At 46.2% G+C, this 17,177-nt stretch overlaps 1 protein-coding gene across 3 annotated transcripts in view; it reads left to right on the top strand.

The window, feature by feature from the left end:
- The first annotated feature begins 1,703 nt into the window (after positions 1–1,703).
- Positions 1,704–17,177, top strand: part of Znf112 (zinc finger protein 112) — a 27,641-nt gene continuing 12,167 nt past the window's right edge. For 2 of the 3 annotated variants that reach the window (XM_029555513.1, XM_008851986.3), the window contains exons 1-2: positions 1,704–1,821; positions 15,589–15,636. Coding sequence is in view for 1 of the 3 variants with exons in the window: in XM_008851986.3 (XP_008850208.1) it covers positions 15,622–15,636 (15 nt within the window). In the remaining 2 variants the exon portion in view is untranslated. The remainder of the gene's footprint in view (positions 1,822–15,588; positions 15,637–17,177) is intronic. The other variant, XM_029555512.1, reaches the window with a different exon arrangement.

The following is a 17,177-nucleotide window of genomic DNA, read 5'->3' as shown; positions in this document are numbered from 1 at the left end:
CTGGGCGTGGTGGTGCACGCCTGTAGCCCCAGCACTTGGGAGGCAGATGCAGGCGGATCTTTGTAAGTTCAAGGCCAGCCTGGTCTACATAGTGAGTTCCAGGCAAGCTGGGACTACAGGGAGACCCCTGCTTCAAAAAAAAAAAAAAAAAAAAAAATCACACCTGAGGGAGTAGAGAGATGGCCCAGCAGTTAAGAACAAGGGCTGCTCTTGCAGAGGACCTGGGTTTGATTCTCAGCAGTCACATGGCAGCTAACAACTGTCTGTAACTCCAGTTCCAGGGGATCCGACACCCTCTTCTGACCTCTGCAGGTATTGCACAACATGGGTGTACCCACCTACATGCAGGTATTACACGCATATGCATAAAATAAAAATAATAAAAAATATTTTTAAAAAACCACGCCTCAGATTGTTTGGGATAGTCTGTATGAAATACAACAAAATTTAATAAAAACAAGTTTTTGTTTTTAAAAAAAAGTATTTTGTATTGTTTTGAATGGAGGGTGGACTGGGGAGATGGCTCAGTGACTAAAGTGCCTTTAAACAGGGCCTGAGTTTGATCCTATGCAAAAAAAAAAAAAATATTTGTGATCCTATATTCCTTACATTCAGTGCCTGGTTAGGTCAGTCCAGTTTACTCTCAGTATCTGCATTTTTTCACATCTCTTACATTTAAGACATTTTCACTGCCTCTTCACAAGCTGGTTCTCTTCTGCTTCTTTCTGTATTCGAAACTCCTCCATGCTCTTTCGTGTAGGCTAATATTCTCGGAATAGGTGGGTGGTAGACAAGAGTTTGCTTTGGTTGAATTTGGGTGTTTATCACATACGAATTTTTTTTTTTTTTTCTGGGCTGGCAAGATGGCTCAGCGGTTAAGAGCACTGGCTACTCTTGCAGAGGACCTGGGTTCAATTCCCAGCACCCTCATGGCAGCTAACGACCTTCTGTAACTCCAGTTCCAGGGGACCCGACGCCCTCTTCTGATCTCTGTGAGCACAGCACAACACGGGTACACTTGCAGGAAATACACTCATAAAAAAAAATAATAACATTTTAACAATATAAAGAGAAAAAAGTTTTTTGTTTTTTTTTTTTTCCCTGTTGTCTGAGACAGGGTCACATTGTAGTTTTTCCAAGATTCAAAAGGGTAATGTGAGGGAAGCTGAAGCCGACTAGCAGTCGAGAATTCATTCAAGCCACATGTATAAAAGAGCAATAAGAAAACCAGACCACAGGCGGGAAGTGGGGCCCTGCAGCAGCCTCCCGCCAAACCCCCCCGCCCGAACTGTAGTCTAGACAAGCTAGAACAGACACCGTTTAGCACACCATCTTCCACAGAAAATAGGGAAATTTTCGTAACAGAGAGATTATTTTAGCTCCAGAAAAGCTAAATTCTGTTTCAGAGCCTCAGGCTGTGAATTTCAATCCAGTTTCTGTTACTAGGCGGTACTTCAACTCTGTGAACTCTGGGAAATATAGTCTGGCAATCCCGGGGACACAAGGATAACTTCCGCCACAGGAGGCTGAGGGCCTACCTGTTCTCCTCGGGAATTCTGGGAAATGTAGCTCAGGAATCCCAGGCATAATGGTATTACTTCCGCCCCGGTGTCTGAGGGCCGCCCTTCTGCTGTTAGGAATTCTGGGAAATGTAGTTCTGGAATTCCGGAGTAAGGGTACAATTTACAAGGCAAGGCAGGGGGCTGAGGGCGTCCCAGCTCCCGTCGGGAATTCTGGGAAGTGTAGTCCCCGACTACGGTGTGGACCGAGTCACTTCCGCCCCAGGTGTTTGAGGCCGCTGCCTGTGCTCCTCTCTGAAAGGTGAGCCCTCCCCTTGCTGTTTCTTCCTGCGTCCTCCCTGGCCTTTCTTGGCCGTTGCCCGGGGCGATAGCCATTTCGGAAGAGAATCCGCCCCAGGCTAAGGGCAGGGCGAGAGTTTGCTTTGAATGAGCCTGCCTGAGTGTGCTGTGGCAGCGCACACCGGCTCAGGCCTGGCTAGGGGCTGTCAGTCACTAGGGGTGAGGATGCCCCGTGCACCCCGACCCCTACCCCTATCCACAGCCAGAGCTGCCACTTCCCATCGTGGAGTGTTCGCGATCTCAGTCTCTGCTGGTTCCACCTCTGCAGTGCTTTCTTCCTAGTACCTGCCCACAGGTCATCTTGACTTACACTTGGCTCCAAACAGCTGGCACGTGGTAGGAGATGGCACGTTTGGTGTTAGTGCTTTCTAATCTTCCGTGAAGCACCCAGTTCTCAGAGTGCTTCAGTGACCAGAGGACGTCCTCAGAGGCCCCCTTGTAGGGATCCAGTCTGATCCCTGTACCAGAAGTCCCTAATGGCACCACACGGTCGTGCCCAGCTGTTGATGTCCAGCCAGTGTGACTTGGGGAGCTGTGATGAAGTCCGATTTCTCCCAGCATCTTGCCTTTCCATCCTTTACTTGGGAAAGGAGGCAGCAGAGCTTAACCTGGGTGGAGCCTAGCATCCTTCTCTCTCTCTTCCTGCCACCAAGCTGCCCTAGTATTTGTTGAGTAAATTCAGGAAGGACTGGGGAAATGCTTGGGCATAGATAATAAGGATGGCATATAAACAGTAATGCTACATATTGTAGGAGTTTTGTAGAAAGTAGTAAATCCCATCCTTACAAGACCTCAAAGGGGTGGACCATTCTCATTTTATTAATTTATTTTTATCACATTTATTTAGTGTGTACATGTACTCCTGTTATGGTGAGGTCATCTTGCCAGAGTCAGTTCTCTCCTTCCACCATACGGATCCTGGGGATTGAACTCAGGTTGTCAGGCTTGGTGGCAAGCACCTTTACCCCATAAGCCAGCTCTGCTTCTCATTGTGATTGACATTGTACAGGATTAAGACAATATATAGATTACAAAGTAGAAATTTACCCATGAACAGAGGATGCAATAACACTATTTTAATGTTTTTGTATTTGGAAGATTTAGGGGATTTTTACCTGAGTTTACAAAAACATTTCATTTTCCCTTAAGTGTTTGTGTGTGTGTGTGTGTGTGTGTGTGTGTGTGTGTTATGCATATGGGTGAAGGGATATGTGCACCTATGTGTGCAGCCCTGCATGTGCCCATGAAGTCAAAGGAGGGTATCGGGGGTCTTCTATCACCCTGTTGAGGATTTTTTTCGAATATGCTCATGAGGCCATTAGTCTGTATTCTGTTTGCCTGGTTGAAAGGAATACTAACATCAAAAAATGAGTTGGATCTGGGCATGGTGGGGCATGCGTTTAATCCCAGCACTCGGGAGGCAGAGGCAGGTGGATCTCTGTGAGTTCAAGGCCAGCCTGGTCTACATAGTGAGTTCCAGGCCAGCTGGTGCTACAGGGCAACTCTGTCTCAAAAAAGGAAAAAACAAACAAAACAAACGCCCCCCTCCCAAACCCACCACCACCAACAAAAAAACAACCAAAAAGAAAAGACCAAAAAATGAGTTGGAAAGAATTTCTTCTGCTTTTAGGAAGAGATTATGTGGAATTGATGTTACCTTTTCTCCAAATGTTTGGTAGAATTTAGCAATAAGATTATTTGATGTCGGATTATGTGGTAGGAAGGTGTTCTGGTTTCTTTCTGTTGCTGAGATAAAACACCCTGACAGAAAGCCACTTGAGGAAGAAAGGATTGATTTAGCCTATGGTTCCAGCCAGAGTCATCACTGGGGAATTCTCAGGGGTGGCCAGCTGGAGACGCTGGGACCACATGTTCAAGCCCAGAAGCCTGTGAAGGCAGTTCACAAGAAACCATTACACCCCTCCAGTGACCTACTTCCTGTGGTTACCTACTTCCTCCAGTGACCCCTCCTTCTTGCAGTCACCTGCTTCCTCCAGTGACCTACTTCCTCTGGTGACCTACTTCTTCCAGTTGCTTACTTCTTCCAGTGACCTATTTCCTCCAGTAGGCCCCACCTCTGCTTCTACTGCTGACCGATAGTCTCTTCACATTTTGAATCCATCAATTAAATGATTGGGTCAGAGCCCCATTTTAATTCTATTATATTTAGAGAAAATATTTTGTGTGACCTAAATGAATAAAAACTTACTCCTTTTTTTCTTTCTACCCCACCCCTTTTCAGTTAGAACCTTGCCCTGTGGCCCAGGCTGACCTTGAGCTTCAAGTCCCCTGTCTCAGTGTCCTGAAAGCTGGGATTACACCACACCTGGGTGCTCTAAAATTATCAAGATTTGTTGCATGAAAAGTGTAACATCTGCCTGATGGGGTCTTCTGACCTCCCTCCCACACACACTGTGGCACTTGTGGCATCCTACAATAAATGAACATATGTATGTGCATGGAATTCCAGCATTCAGGAGTTAAAGGCAGGTATATGTCTGGAAAGAGTTCCAGACCAGTTTGGACTACAGGGAGACCCTGTCTCAAGTCCCCCCCAAATAAAGAAAAGAAAAATGTATCTGTGTCACCCTAAATTTTTTTTTCCTCTTCCCTTCTTGAGAGGCTCCCAAGGCCCCAGGCTAACAGACTAACATAAGACAGTTTTAGTTTGGGGTGCCCTTTATGGTAGGGAGTGTAGGGTGACTTATAAAGAAACCTCACAGCGCACCTGCACAGTGCGCCGTGCAGCACCCATTCTGATCACTTCTGCGTCCCGCTCACAGTCTCTGTTAGCTTTTGCCCGCCCCCAGTGGGCCTGCAGTCTCGCTCCAGGTCTGTAAATGCCCCACCTTGCTTCCACACTTGTGGAACACCTGGCCATTTTCCGCAGCGGCCTCGCACCTCCTCCTCCATTCCAATCTCTGGTCATGTTGCTCCCTCTCTGCAGCTAACTCTCCACAGTAGGCTCTGCCCTTGACTGTTACATCCATCAGAGGAATAAGTATTTCTGGGCTACACTCCACCCCTTCCTCTGGCTCTTACAATCTTTCCGCCAATCTTCTGCAAGGGTCCCTGAGCCTTGGAGGGGGTGACAGATGTAGGGTGATCTCTCACATCATGGCAAGATAGAGATCTCTTGGGGCTCCTCATCATTTATCTTCAAGATGTCACTGCTGATCAATTGCAGTGGTGCTTCCCCTACTATAAAGACAAATGGAAGGAAGTAGACACATCTAAATAAATATGAATGTAAAGACAAATGCCTAGAAGATATTAAACAGTATACTTGCAACAGCTTCCCCACTGGGGCCTGTAGCCTTTCTTGACACGGGGTTGGCCTGGTCTACAGTACTAGATGTGTGTTCCACCCCTAGGAGTGAGCCTTATCCAATTAGACACTTGTCAGTTGTATGTATGTTAGCGCCATTATTGCATTTGCAGGCATTGCTTGGCATAGTGTGCAGCACGTGGTGTCCATTGTTGAGTAGAATCATAGGGGATCCTTTTTTCCCCCCTAACCATCTGCATAGTGCCTTCTGGCACTGTGAATGGCATCCATCCAGTGGCATGGAGTTTTTGGCTCAGTCTTCTCCCGTGTTCACACATCATGCAGTGTCTTCAGCACCATGGCCTCACCGCCCTTTCTAGTGTACAACTGACACTAGTGGCAATAACCTTGGTGAATTGGAGGACCCCTAGGATCTCTCTCTGACTAACAGCTCATTGAGGGGGGCAACCCACCCCTGGTGCTGTAGATTTTCTTAACAGTTGTATAGTTTGGGAGCCTCTGTTTTTATCTTACCCAACCATAAAACTCCCAAGAATCTTACAGCTATAGCTGGCCTTTGTTTCTTCAGGTATCTTTTAAATGGGTTTCACATCTGTAAAACACTCAAAGTTAACATCATATATTAAATCAATCATAGACAAGGTCTAACACAGCATGGAAAAGTTTTATCCATTTGTATTAACTTTTCACCATAGATCTTTGTTAGGTACCATAGCATGGGTAAGAGGCATTAATTCATTTAGTTCTTTACTATCTTTATCCCTTTGGAGAGATTCCAAATTGTGGGGATTTTTACATGGAGTCTCTGTATTCTTTTATCCTTGATAACACTTACAGGTGTTAGTAGTTGCCTGACCCTGTGCCGGCTAAGAAGGCAGGGGATTTCTCTTGTCCCCGCTGCACCTGTTGGTTCCCCGAGTCAGGTAGGCCCTGGGTCTGCCTCCTGACTGTAGCCACATTTGTTGTCTCTCCATTGACCATACCTGGCTGCTGGGGGAGGCCTTGGTGGGAAAAACTGCCTCCACCCCTAGTATAACCTTTATCAGGAAAGAAATGGACCTATTCAATCTTTGGGGATCCCTAACCACCCCAGGATGGTTTTTATCCTTTGAGTGCCTTTTGTAAACCATTCTTCTGTGTTTTGTTTTTTTTTAACTTTTTAAAAAAATTATTTTTATTTTTTGTGTATGTCTGTATTGCTTGCATGTAGGTAAGTGCACCCATGTCATGCAGTACCTGTGGAGGTCAGAAGAGGCCGTCAGATCCCCTGGGACTGGAGTTACGGACAGTTGTTAGCTGCCATGTGGGTGCTGATATTCAAACCCGGGTCTTCTGCAAGAACAACCAGTGTTCTTAACCACCAAGCCATCTCTCCAGACCCAAAGTTCAGGTATTAGGAATCAAACCTGAGTCCTTTGGAGGGGAAGACTGTGCCCTTAACCATTAAGCCATTCCTCGGGGTCATTCTTCTGGTTTTAAAGTCTTCCAGAAACTCCTTAGTCCCAAATTTGGTTTTCTATCAATTTTTTCTTTGGGAATTTGGGCTCGACATAAGTCTTGCCACATTTGTGCCACATCTGCAGCTGGCTCTGCTCCTGGCTGGTTTACACCCCTCAGAGGAATAAGTATTTTTCGGGCTACAATCTGGGGCTGGAGAGATAGCTCAGTTGCTCAGCACTGGCTACTCTTGCCCAGGATTCAGGTTCAGTTCCCAGCACGTATTCCAGGCAGCACACAGCTGCCTATCACTCCAGGTCTAGCACATCTGACTCCCTCTTGGCCTCTTTGGGCACCAGCACATCTCTCTCTCTCTCTCTCTCTCTCTCTCTCTCTCTCTCTCTCTGTAAAATAAATGTCTTAAAAAGAAAAAGTGCAGCATCTGAAATATAAAACTCATTCAGTGCTCTCAATAGCCAGCTGGAAATGAGAGAAAAGCAGCAAGAACGTGAAGATATTGAGCATAAATACTTTAAACGCACTGAAAAATGAGCAAAGCTTTAGGACCCTGTGGAAAGGAGTCCAACACTCATGTCACTGGGGTCTATGGAGGAGAAGGGAGGAGCGTCTTGTGTGAAAACACCCCACATTTGGTGAGAGACATAAATGTACGAATTCAAGAAGGTCAGTGAGGGGCCAGTGAGATGGCTCAGTGGACAAAGGTGCCACTAAGCCTGACAACCTGAGTTTGATCCCTGGGACCCACATGGTGGAAGAAGAGAAGTGCGGTGGTATGCATACCCCACCCCAGCAAGTAAATAAAATGTAAAAAATTTTTTAAATAAAGTGGATTATGGCTGGGGTGGGGGAGGGACTGGGATCTGGATTTGTTTTGCTTTCTAAATAAAGTTGGAAAAAAATAAAGTGGAGTATTGGAAGTCCCCTACTTTTACATTTGATATTTAATTTTTATTATTTTTCTTTTATGGATGAGTGTAATGCCTGCATGTATGTAAGTGCACCTGTGTCATGCAGTGCCTGAGGAGGTCAGAAGAGGGTGTCAGATCCCCTGGAACTGGAGTTAGAACAGTTGTTAGTTGCCATGTGGGTGCTGGGAACTGAACCTGAGTCCTCTGCAAGAGCAGCCAGTGTTCTTAACTTCTGAGCCATCTCTCCAGCCCCCTACTTTTACATTTGAAAAAATTACATAGCTAAGGCCCAAGGTTCAATCTCCAGTCCTGTGAGGGGAAAAAAAAGTAAAAATTATATCTTTTCAGCTAAAGATTTTTGCTGTCTATAGCAGAGCACATACAATCAAAGCATAAAGCATTTTACTGAGAGTAGTAAAATTACCATTACATTAGACATACTGTGGGTCCATCAAGATGGCTCAGCAGGCAAAGGAGCTTGCCACCAAGCCTGATGACCTGAGTTCAATCCCCAGGACTCCTGTGGTAAAAGGAGAGAACCAACTTTCACAAGTTGCCCTGTAACCTCCATACATGTACTGTGGTGCACATGGCCTACAACATACAATAAATAAATAAAATGTAACAAAACTGAGAAAAAATAGACTGTGAAATTTTAGATATGTTTGTTGAAATCCGTGATCAGCCACTAAAGCCAAACAGGAACCCAGGAGGCAGAGCCCGAAGCTATGAGGTAAAATAAGTGAAACAGTAAAACTTTTTATTTACTCCCAGCACCTGGGGGGCAAAGGCAGGCAGATCTCTATGAGTTCAAGAACAGCCTGGTCAACACATTGAGTTGTTGAGTTCCAGGTCAGCCAGAGCTCACCGTGAGTCTCTACAAAAAAAGCTAAGGCTGGAGAGATGGCTCAGCAGTTAAGAGCACTGGCTGCTCTTGCAGAGGACCTGGGTTCAGTTCCCAGCACCCACATGGTGGTTAACAACCATCCAGAAATCCAGCTCCAGGGGATTCAAAGCCCTCTTCTGACCTCCATGGGCATTGCATGACACAGGTGCATTTACATACATGCAAGCAATACACTCATACACATAAAAATAATAAAAATGCTTTAAAAAATAAATAGAAGCAGAAAAGGAACAAGAGAGGAATAAAATCAGGAAGGACAAACGGGGAAAAATAATAGTGGAACAATAAATAGCAGAACAGTAGATTGGCAGGGCAGGGAATAGCCACAAGAAACATAGGACTCCAGTGAAGCAAAGTGTATTTCTTAGGATTGCTAGTGGCTGGCAGCTCAGCTGGGCTGAGAAAGGCAACCAGCTGCCTGCTGACTGCTGAGGAAGTTATTATAGGGGGTTGGGGAATGTGGAAGGTGGCAAAGATAATCTTTACAGTTTCAAGGGAAGTAGTTTGAACTGAGACAGCTCTTACATCAGTGGGTCTGGATGCAGGGTCCTGTTTATCTTCTAAAATTATCTGGGGAACAGCTTTGTGCTGAGACAGCTCTAAATGTAGCTGTCTGGCCAGTTCCTGTTTTGCAAGGGGCCCTCATGGCCTGTCCTGTGAGGCTTTTTACACTGGGAGAGGGTGGTCTGCAGACCTGGACTCCAACACCAGCCACATCAGTGGGTCTATGGCCAGCTGACTGTTCTATCTTTGTTTCTGTTGCTGTGATAAAATACTCTGAGAAAAAGGGACTTAGGAGAGAAAGGGATTGTTTCAGCTCACAGTTCCAGGCTCTCTATTCAGGGGAGTCAAGGCAGAAACTTGAAACAGCTAGTCTCATCATGCCCACAGTCAGGAGCAGAGAGAAGAGGCATGTCGGCTGCCTGCTGGTGCTCAGCCCCATCTCTCCACTCCCACACAGTTCAGGACCCAGGCTAGGGGATGGTGTCACCTGCAGTGGACCGGGTTTTCCCACATCAGTTAAGACATACCCAGAGGTCAACCCAATGTAGACAATCCTTCACTGAGGCTTTTCCTAGGTGATTCTACATTGAGTGAAGTTGCTAATTCAAGCTAGCCACAGTCACACTCATGAATCAAACGCATCTGTTAAAAGGGTATAGATTCAGGGGCTAGAGAGATGGCTGCTCTTGAAGAAGACCCAGGTTCAGTTCCCAGCACCCACATAGTGGCTAACAACCAACTATAACTCCTATTCCAGAGGATCCAACACCCTCTTCTAGTCTCCATGGGTATTACACGCACAGGTACGCTTACATACATACAAGCAATACACTTATACACATAAAATAATTATAGATTCAATTAAAAGCAAGAACCAAGCATTTACTGTCTAAAAGAACCTTATTTTAGATACAAGGACAGAGGTGAGTTAAATTTAAAAGATTAAAGAGAAAAAGGACTTTTTAAATTTGAATCTTGACTGTCCCCACAGGCTCTGTGTTTGAACACCTGGTCACCAGCTGGTGTGACTGTTCTAGGGGCTAGGGAACCTCTGGGCAGTGGGGGCTGGTTGAAGTAGGTCGCTGTGGACTGACCTCTGGGTTCTGACTGAGCAGGGTTGCGGTGAGTCCAGCCTGCGCTCCCTGCAGCCTGTTCACTGTCACGTGGAGACTCCACACAGGCGCTGCACTGGGCCTTCCTGACAGTTCTCCCACACTGTGATCGAAAGTAAAGCTCTCCTGGGTTATGTTGCTTTTGCCAAGTATTTTGTCATCGAGAGGAACGAGAAAAGCAGCCAACACAGGGCTGCACCACAGAGGACCTGTGTTGATACCAGACAGAAGGCCTCAGGACTTGCCAGCCGGTGAGGGATGCTGCACCAGGCTGTTTGCCAGGTGGAATCACAAAACACGTGTTGGTGAAAGGAAATGGACAGCCCCTGTGATAATGGACCGAGCATGGTGGAAACCAGGGAGGACATTACAGCCAGAGCAAAACCTTAGCCAACTGGACTTCACATTTCTAGAACATTCCATCAAAAGCCAGTGTACGTGCACTTCACGCATCTCCTTTTGGTCTTTTGTGCAGGGCTGAGTTCACCGCTTCTGTGGGTCTCAGGCCGATCTCCTGCTCAAGCTGCAGCTTTCAGGGACTAGGATGTGGGGAGTTCCCATCATGCCTCTCGCCAGGTCCAGGGATAGGAAGAGGGGACTTGTGGCCCCTGTTTGTGGTCTGGTCACTCTCCAACAGGGGGCTGGAAATGGGGACCGTGCGTCCATTCAGTGAGACTGTACTCATTTTTTTTCTGAAAACACGGGAGAGAACATTCCTGGTCCCTATCTCCAAGGAGTTTAGTGAAATGTTAATGCCTCTAGCTTTTCTAGAATGTGCAAAGAGTGATGTGTACTGATTAGTAATTATCAACATTAAAATAAATACATTATTTAGAGACAAATGAAGGTTAATGTGTGGACTCAATTTCAGTGACAGTGTGGATGGTAGTAACCGTAACATTTATTGGATGTTTAATATGAATAGCACCAGCTTTCTAATGCTTTGATGTGTTCACTTAGTCCTCTTTTGAAATCAGATTTATTTGTGTGTGGACTCAATTTCAGTGACAGTGTGGATGGTAGTAACCGTAACATTTATTGGATGTTTAATATGAATAGCACCAGCTTTCTAATGCTTTGATGTGTTCACTTAGTCCTCTTTTGAAATCAGATTTATTTGTGTGTGTGTGTGTGTGTGTGTGTGTGTGTGTGTGTGTGGTGTTGTATGTTGTGTATTCCTGGGGAGATGCAAACATCTCACCCCAAATGACCCAAATGACAGAAGTAAGGACACTACCAGAATCCAACTGGGCTAAGCAGTGAGTTTATTGGGGTCAATTAAAGAAATATGGGTGATGGGTCACTTACAGGAGCAGAAATGACTCAAAGTCAGCTACATCACCAAAGTCCACCCCAGCACATTGCTCAGGAAAGCAGGAAACCTGGAGCCACTGCATAGCCTGTGGGCAGCTCAGCAGACTGGAAAGTGTCCTGGCCAGGCAACTCCGCTGGTCTGAGAGGTCTCTCAGCTGTCCTTAGGGCTATATGTGCTTGGGGAAGGAGGAACCTGGTGAGCCTGGTCAGTTTCAGAGACTTCCTGAAGCTATTGTGGCCAGTTTACTTCTGAACTTGCCTGCACATGGCTTTTAGAAGACCTGTGTCTTGGTGAACTGCCCTCCAGATGGAATGTCTTATCTTGGAGGAAGTTGCTCACACGGGGTAATGTACACATGTGTGGGAAGGTGCTTGCGCCCAGTGCATTCATGAGCCAGAGGAGGACACTGGGTGTCCTGCTCTTATCACTGTCCACCTTACTCCCTTAAGACAGAGTCTCTTACTGAACCTGGCTAGGTTGGTGGCCAGAAAGCCCCAGCCATCTCCTGTCTCCACCCACCAAAGCGTTGGGGTTACAGTGGGCAGCCATGCAAGCTTTTGCTTTTTCTTAACATGAGTGCTAGGGATTGAACTCAGGACCTTATACTTGTGCAGCAAGCACTCCCACCCACAGCCATCTCCCCAACTATTTATTTATTTATTTATTTATTTATTTATTTATTTATTTATTTATTTATTTTTGCAGTGCTGGGGCTGGAACTCAGGGTGTCTGCCCCTGAGCCATGCCCCTAACCCTCTAAAGGTGGCTTCTAGATAGGGTCTCCACCACTGAGCCACGCTCCCAGCCCCTCACTGGGGGATTCTAGGCAGGGGCTCTCCTACTGGGTCACATCCCCAAGCCCTCATTTTACTTTTAAAATGTTCTTCAGGGGTTGGAGCGATGGCTCAGCGGTTAAGAGCACTGACTGCTCTTGGAGAGGACCCGGGTTCGATTCCCAGTACCCACATGGCAGTTGCAAACTGTCCTTAACTCCAGTTCCAGGGTAATCCGAAGCCCTCTTCTGACCTCCATGGCATTGCACCACATGGGTGCACTCACATACATGCAGGCAATACACTCATACACATAAAATAAAAATAATAAATATTAAAAAAATAATAAATAAAAATTTAAGAAATGTTCTTCATATGGTTACTGAGCCGCCGTCTAAAAGAGCTGATGGTGCAGGTTTCTACTGGGAACCTTCCTCCAGTTGAGTGTGTGTTTGCAAAGGCATCTGAGCTGTAACTTTCTGGTTCCTGGTAGCTCCAGAAGTGGGAGCTGGGGATCAGGAAGCCTGGGTCCCAGCCCCTACGTTGCTTCCTGCTTACCTTTCTGGCAGGTCCCTTCAGAGACCACGGGCCTAGTGCTTGACTTTACAGGCTCTGCTTGCAAACTGCTTTGTCAATACTTGTAGTCTGTGTGCAACTAGCTCTCTGCAAACTCATCCCCTAGGGGATTTTATAAAAGCTGCTCTTCTGACAGGTGTGGTGGTGCAGGCCTTCAGTCCCAGCACTTGGAAGGCAGAGGCGGGAGGACCAGGACAGCTAGTAGACCCTGGCTCTCATTGGGTCTCTACTACTGCTGAGTTCTTTCTCACAGTTGTCCTCTTGGGCGCACATCAGCCCTGGTTTTCTCCAGTGAGCCCACCCATCTCTGTCCCTCATCAAGCCTGGGTTTGGGGGCCCCTTCCATGTTCTCCCACAGGATACTGTGAACACTGTGGCCAGCATCTTCCGGGGGACTGTTAGGAGGCCATCAGTAAAGATTGCCCAAGGGAAATAAAGCTCAGTTCTTCACAAAGCTTATGCAATCAAGTTAATATTTTTTGTAATTGCACTTTTTTATTTGGTGTGTCATGGTGTGCAAGCAGAGAACAGAGGACAATGTTTAGGGATCGGTTCTTTCTCTCTCCACTATGTGGAGTTCAGGTCATCAAGTTTTGTTTCAGGCACTTTCACCTGCTGAACTATCTCAGTAGTCCAATATTTGTTCTAAGAGTTGGGCTTACATTCTGTGGATCGCATAGCAGCGGCTGCTGTGGCAGGACTCAGATGGGGGCAGAGTCCTCAAGAGGCAGGCCTCTCCTAGGTGCCTTTCCTTAGTGCCCCTCCCTGTCCCTCTTCCACAGGTGGCCTTAAAAGTTACCTGACATTGCTGGGCATGGTGGTGCACGCCTGTAGTCCTAGCACTTGGGAGGCAGAGGCAGGCGGATCTCTGTGAGTTCAAGGCCAGCCTGGTCTACATAGTACGTTCCAGGACAGCTGGGGCTACAGGGAGACCCTGCTTCAAAAAAAAAAAAAAAAAAAAAAGTTACCTGACATTAATAAGCTAGCAAACCTTGAGAAAAAAATCACAAAATTAAGCTCCTGGTCTCTACTGGCCCCCAGGTCAGCCCCCTTCCTGAGCGCTTTCCGATGAATTCTTACATGCAGGCAAAACACTCCTACACATAAAATAAGATTTTAAAAAATTTAAAAACAAAACCAGGTATGGTGGTGCACACCTTTAATCCCAGCACTCAGGAGGAAGAGGCAGACAGATTTCTGTGAGATAGAGGCCAGCTTGGTCTACATAGGGAGTTCCAGGGCAGCTGTGGCTACAAGGAGTCCCTGTCTCAAAAAGAAAAACAAAAATGAAGGAAGGAAGGAAGGAAGGATGGAAGGAAGGAAGGAAGGAAGGAAGGAGAAAGAAAAGAAAGAAAGAAAGGAAAGAGGCAAGAAAAAGATGAAGGAAGGCAGGAGGGAGGGAGGGAAAGGAAAGACAGACTGGTGATAACTCAGCAGGTCAAGGTGCTTGCTGCCAAGGCTGACAACATGAGCATGAGTTTGATCTATAATGGCCCCAAATGGAGTCCCCCAAATTGTAATAGCCAAAGGAACTTCATTTTGTATAAAGCAGCCACTTTAAACTTCAAAAGCTAGAAAAACAGCCAGCTTCAAGGTTAAGTGCCTGAACTTAGTTGTTTCCCTTAGAACAGTGCTTTCTTGGGAGTAGCTGACTTTGGTCACCTCCCAGACACAGCAGCTATGCTTCTGGCCTAGCTAAGAAGCCTAAAAAACAATAGTAATCAGAAAGTGCCTTACTGTCAAGGTCTCTATACATCTGTTAAGGACTAACACAAGCGTGCTTTGGCTTCTCTAGTTAGCTTATCTGCTAACTTGGGCCATCCTGACCCTACTCAGGACCACCTGGCATTACTCATGTGCAATGATTAAATTCCTATGGTATTTCTGTTTTTTGCCTTTATAAGCTAGTTTCACCCTCCTGTCAGGGTTGAGGGTCCTAAATCTGATTAAGGGACCACGGACGGCTATAGCCCTAATAAGTTTGACCAATTAAAATTTAAATTGGGTTTGGTGGTATTTTTCCCAGTGGTTTTAAACTCTGTAACAGATTCCTGGGACCCATATGGTGGAAGGAGAGAACTGACTACTCCCACAAGTTGTCCCCGACTTTCATATGTGCCTGGTGGCATGTACTCCCAATAAAGAAAAGTAATTTTTTAAGTAAGAAGCTTGAGGTGCAGACACCAGAGTTAAAGGCCTTCCTGGGCAGAGCAGTGACCCCTGCCTCCAGATGTCTTGCCCAGTCCCTCATAGGGCCACAGTCCCTCATAAGGCAGTTCTTCAGGTGGAAAGTCTTGGTACTGACACAGTAGCCCTCCACCACTGCAGCAGACTCCCAGCAGCCCTGTGTCATGGCTCTGTACTAGTCCCCATTTTATAGATGGCAGAACTGAGGCATTCAGAAAGTTAATGACTTCACCATGGTTATTCAGCTGGTATACGATAGCACCAAGTTCTTTGTGTGTCTGTCTGTATGTCTGTGTGTCTACAGGCATATAGAAGTCAGAGAACAACCTGGGAGAGACAGTTCTCTCCTCTCATGAGGATCCTTGGGTCATCAGGCTTATTGACGAGCACCTTTACCTGCTGAGCCATCATAACTCAGCACCCAGCTCTGAACACAGGTGTTTTGTCCCTTGACACCACTTGTAATGCATTTCCCTGCCCTCCTTTCCCATGTTTCCCAGGATGGGAGTGAGCATGCTGGGAATGCCCAGTGGGAAGTAAGGGCAACCTGTTCTTGCCCAGCCTAGGGCAGAAAAACCCAGTGGTACCGGATGCAGGTGATGGGTGTGTCTGCATGGGGAGGGATCTTGTGCTCAGTGGACAAAGATGTATTTTCTCTCTCTCATGACTTCTTTTCCCTCACCCTGCTCTGCCTTCCCAGGTCTCTGCCTTTTTCTAGAAAAGGAAAGAGAAAATGACTGAATTGCAGGTGAGTTGATTCTCATTTCTGTTAACACTCTCCCTCATGTCTCAGAGATATTGTTTCCCCAGCGCAGCCAAGTGGAAGGAATGCTGGCAGAACTGGGTGCCATTTGTGTGCCAGGCCCTTGTGTTGCTCTTTTAAAATACGCTTCTTTTGTGTATTTGTTTATTATTGTTTTTGTTTTGATTCTTTTTTTTCCCCTTTGGTCTTTTTGAGACAGGGTCTCCCTGTAGCCCCACCTGACCTGGAACTCACTATATAGACCAGGCTGGCCTCAAACTCACAGAGCTCTGCCCTCCTCTGTCTCCAAGTGCTAGGATTAAAGGCATGCGCCACGCCACCATGCCTGGCTTGTTTTAATTCTTTAAGACAGAGTCTTACTATGTAGCCCTAGCTGGACTGGAACTTGCCATGTAGACCAGACTGGCCTCAAACTCACAGAGCTCTGCCCTCTGTCTCCCAAGTGCTAGGATTAAAGGCATGCGCCACACCACCATGCCTGGCTTGTTTTAATTCTTTAAGACAGAGTCTCACTATGTAGCCCTGCCTGGCCTGGAACTCAGTATGTAGACCAGGCTGGTCCAGTGCTGGGATTAAAGGCATGCACCACCACACCTAGCTTATTTATTTATGTATTTATTTATTTATTTTTATTGTGTGGTCACAAGTGCCACAGTGTGCCTGTGGAGATCAGGGGACAACTTGTGGGAGTCAGTTCTCACCTTTCACCATGTGGATTCCAAGATCAAATTTAGTTGATCAGGCTTGGTGGCAAGTACATTTACCTGCAGAGCCATCTCCCCAGTCCTCTTGTGTTTAATTTGACATATTACCTTTTGTGTTTGTTTGTTGTATAGGGTTTTTTTCCTTATTTTTTTTTGAGATAGTATCTTACTCTGTAGCCCAAGCTAGCCCTACCTGTTGCCTTATCTTTCTCAGTGCAATGGCAGATGCCACATTACTTTGCTTTTGTAAATAATAGTCTAAAAGAGAATAGAAATTTTAAAATTACACACATCATTACCTTGCGTCCAGGTCCCCCACCCACCCATGGCCATTTGAAACTGAATTCCTGACTATATTTGCTATACTACAGCTTGGAATTGGAGGGCTTTTCTGCTGAAAATAATGGGCATTTTAAAAAGTCATCTAATGTTATTTTAATGAACTGCTATTACTCCTTTAAATTATTCCCTATTCACAAACTTTTAAATTCCCGCAGAATCCTGTAGTTTTACATTGCAATTTCAATTTCCCTACAGAGACTCTTTAGTCAAAAGGTAGCTCTGGGGCCTGGAGAGATGGCTCAGCAGTTAAAATCACTTGCTGCTCTTTCAGAGGATCCAGCACCCTCTCTGGCCTCTGTGGGTACCTGCACTCATATGCACAACCCCCACACAGACACACATGTTACACATAATTTAAAATAAAGCACCTTAGCCGGGCGTGGTGGTGCACGCCTTTAATCCCAACACTCGGGAGGCAGAGGCAGGCGGATCTCTGTGAATTCAAGACCAGCCTGGTCTACATAGTGAGTTCCAGGACAG

Source organism: Nannospalax galili, unplaced genomic scaffold (genome assembly GCF_000622305.1).
Source record: "Nannospalax galili isolate Female #2095 unplaced genomic scaffold, S.galili_v1.0 scaffold385, whole genome shotgun sequence".
NCBI lineage: Eukaryota > Metazoa > Chordata > Mammalia > Rodentia > Spalacidae > Nannospalax > Nannospalax galili.
This window is presented reverse-complemented; position numbering and strand designations above follow the sequence as displayed.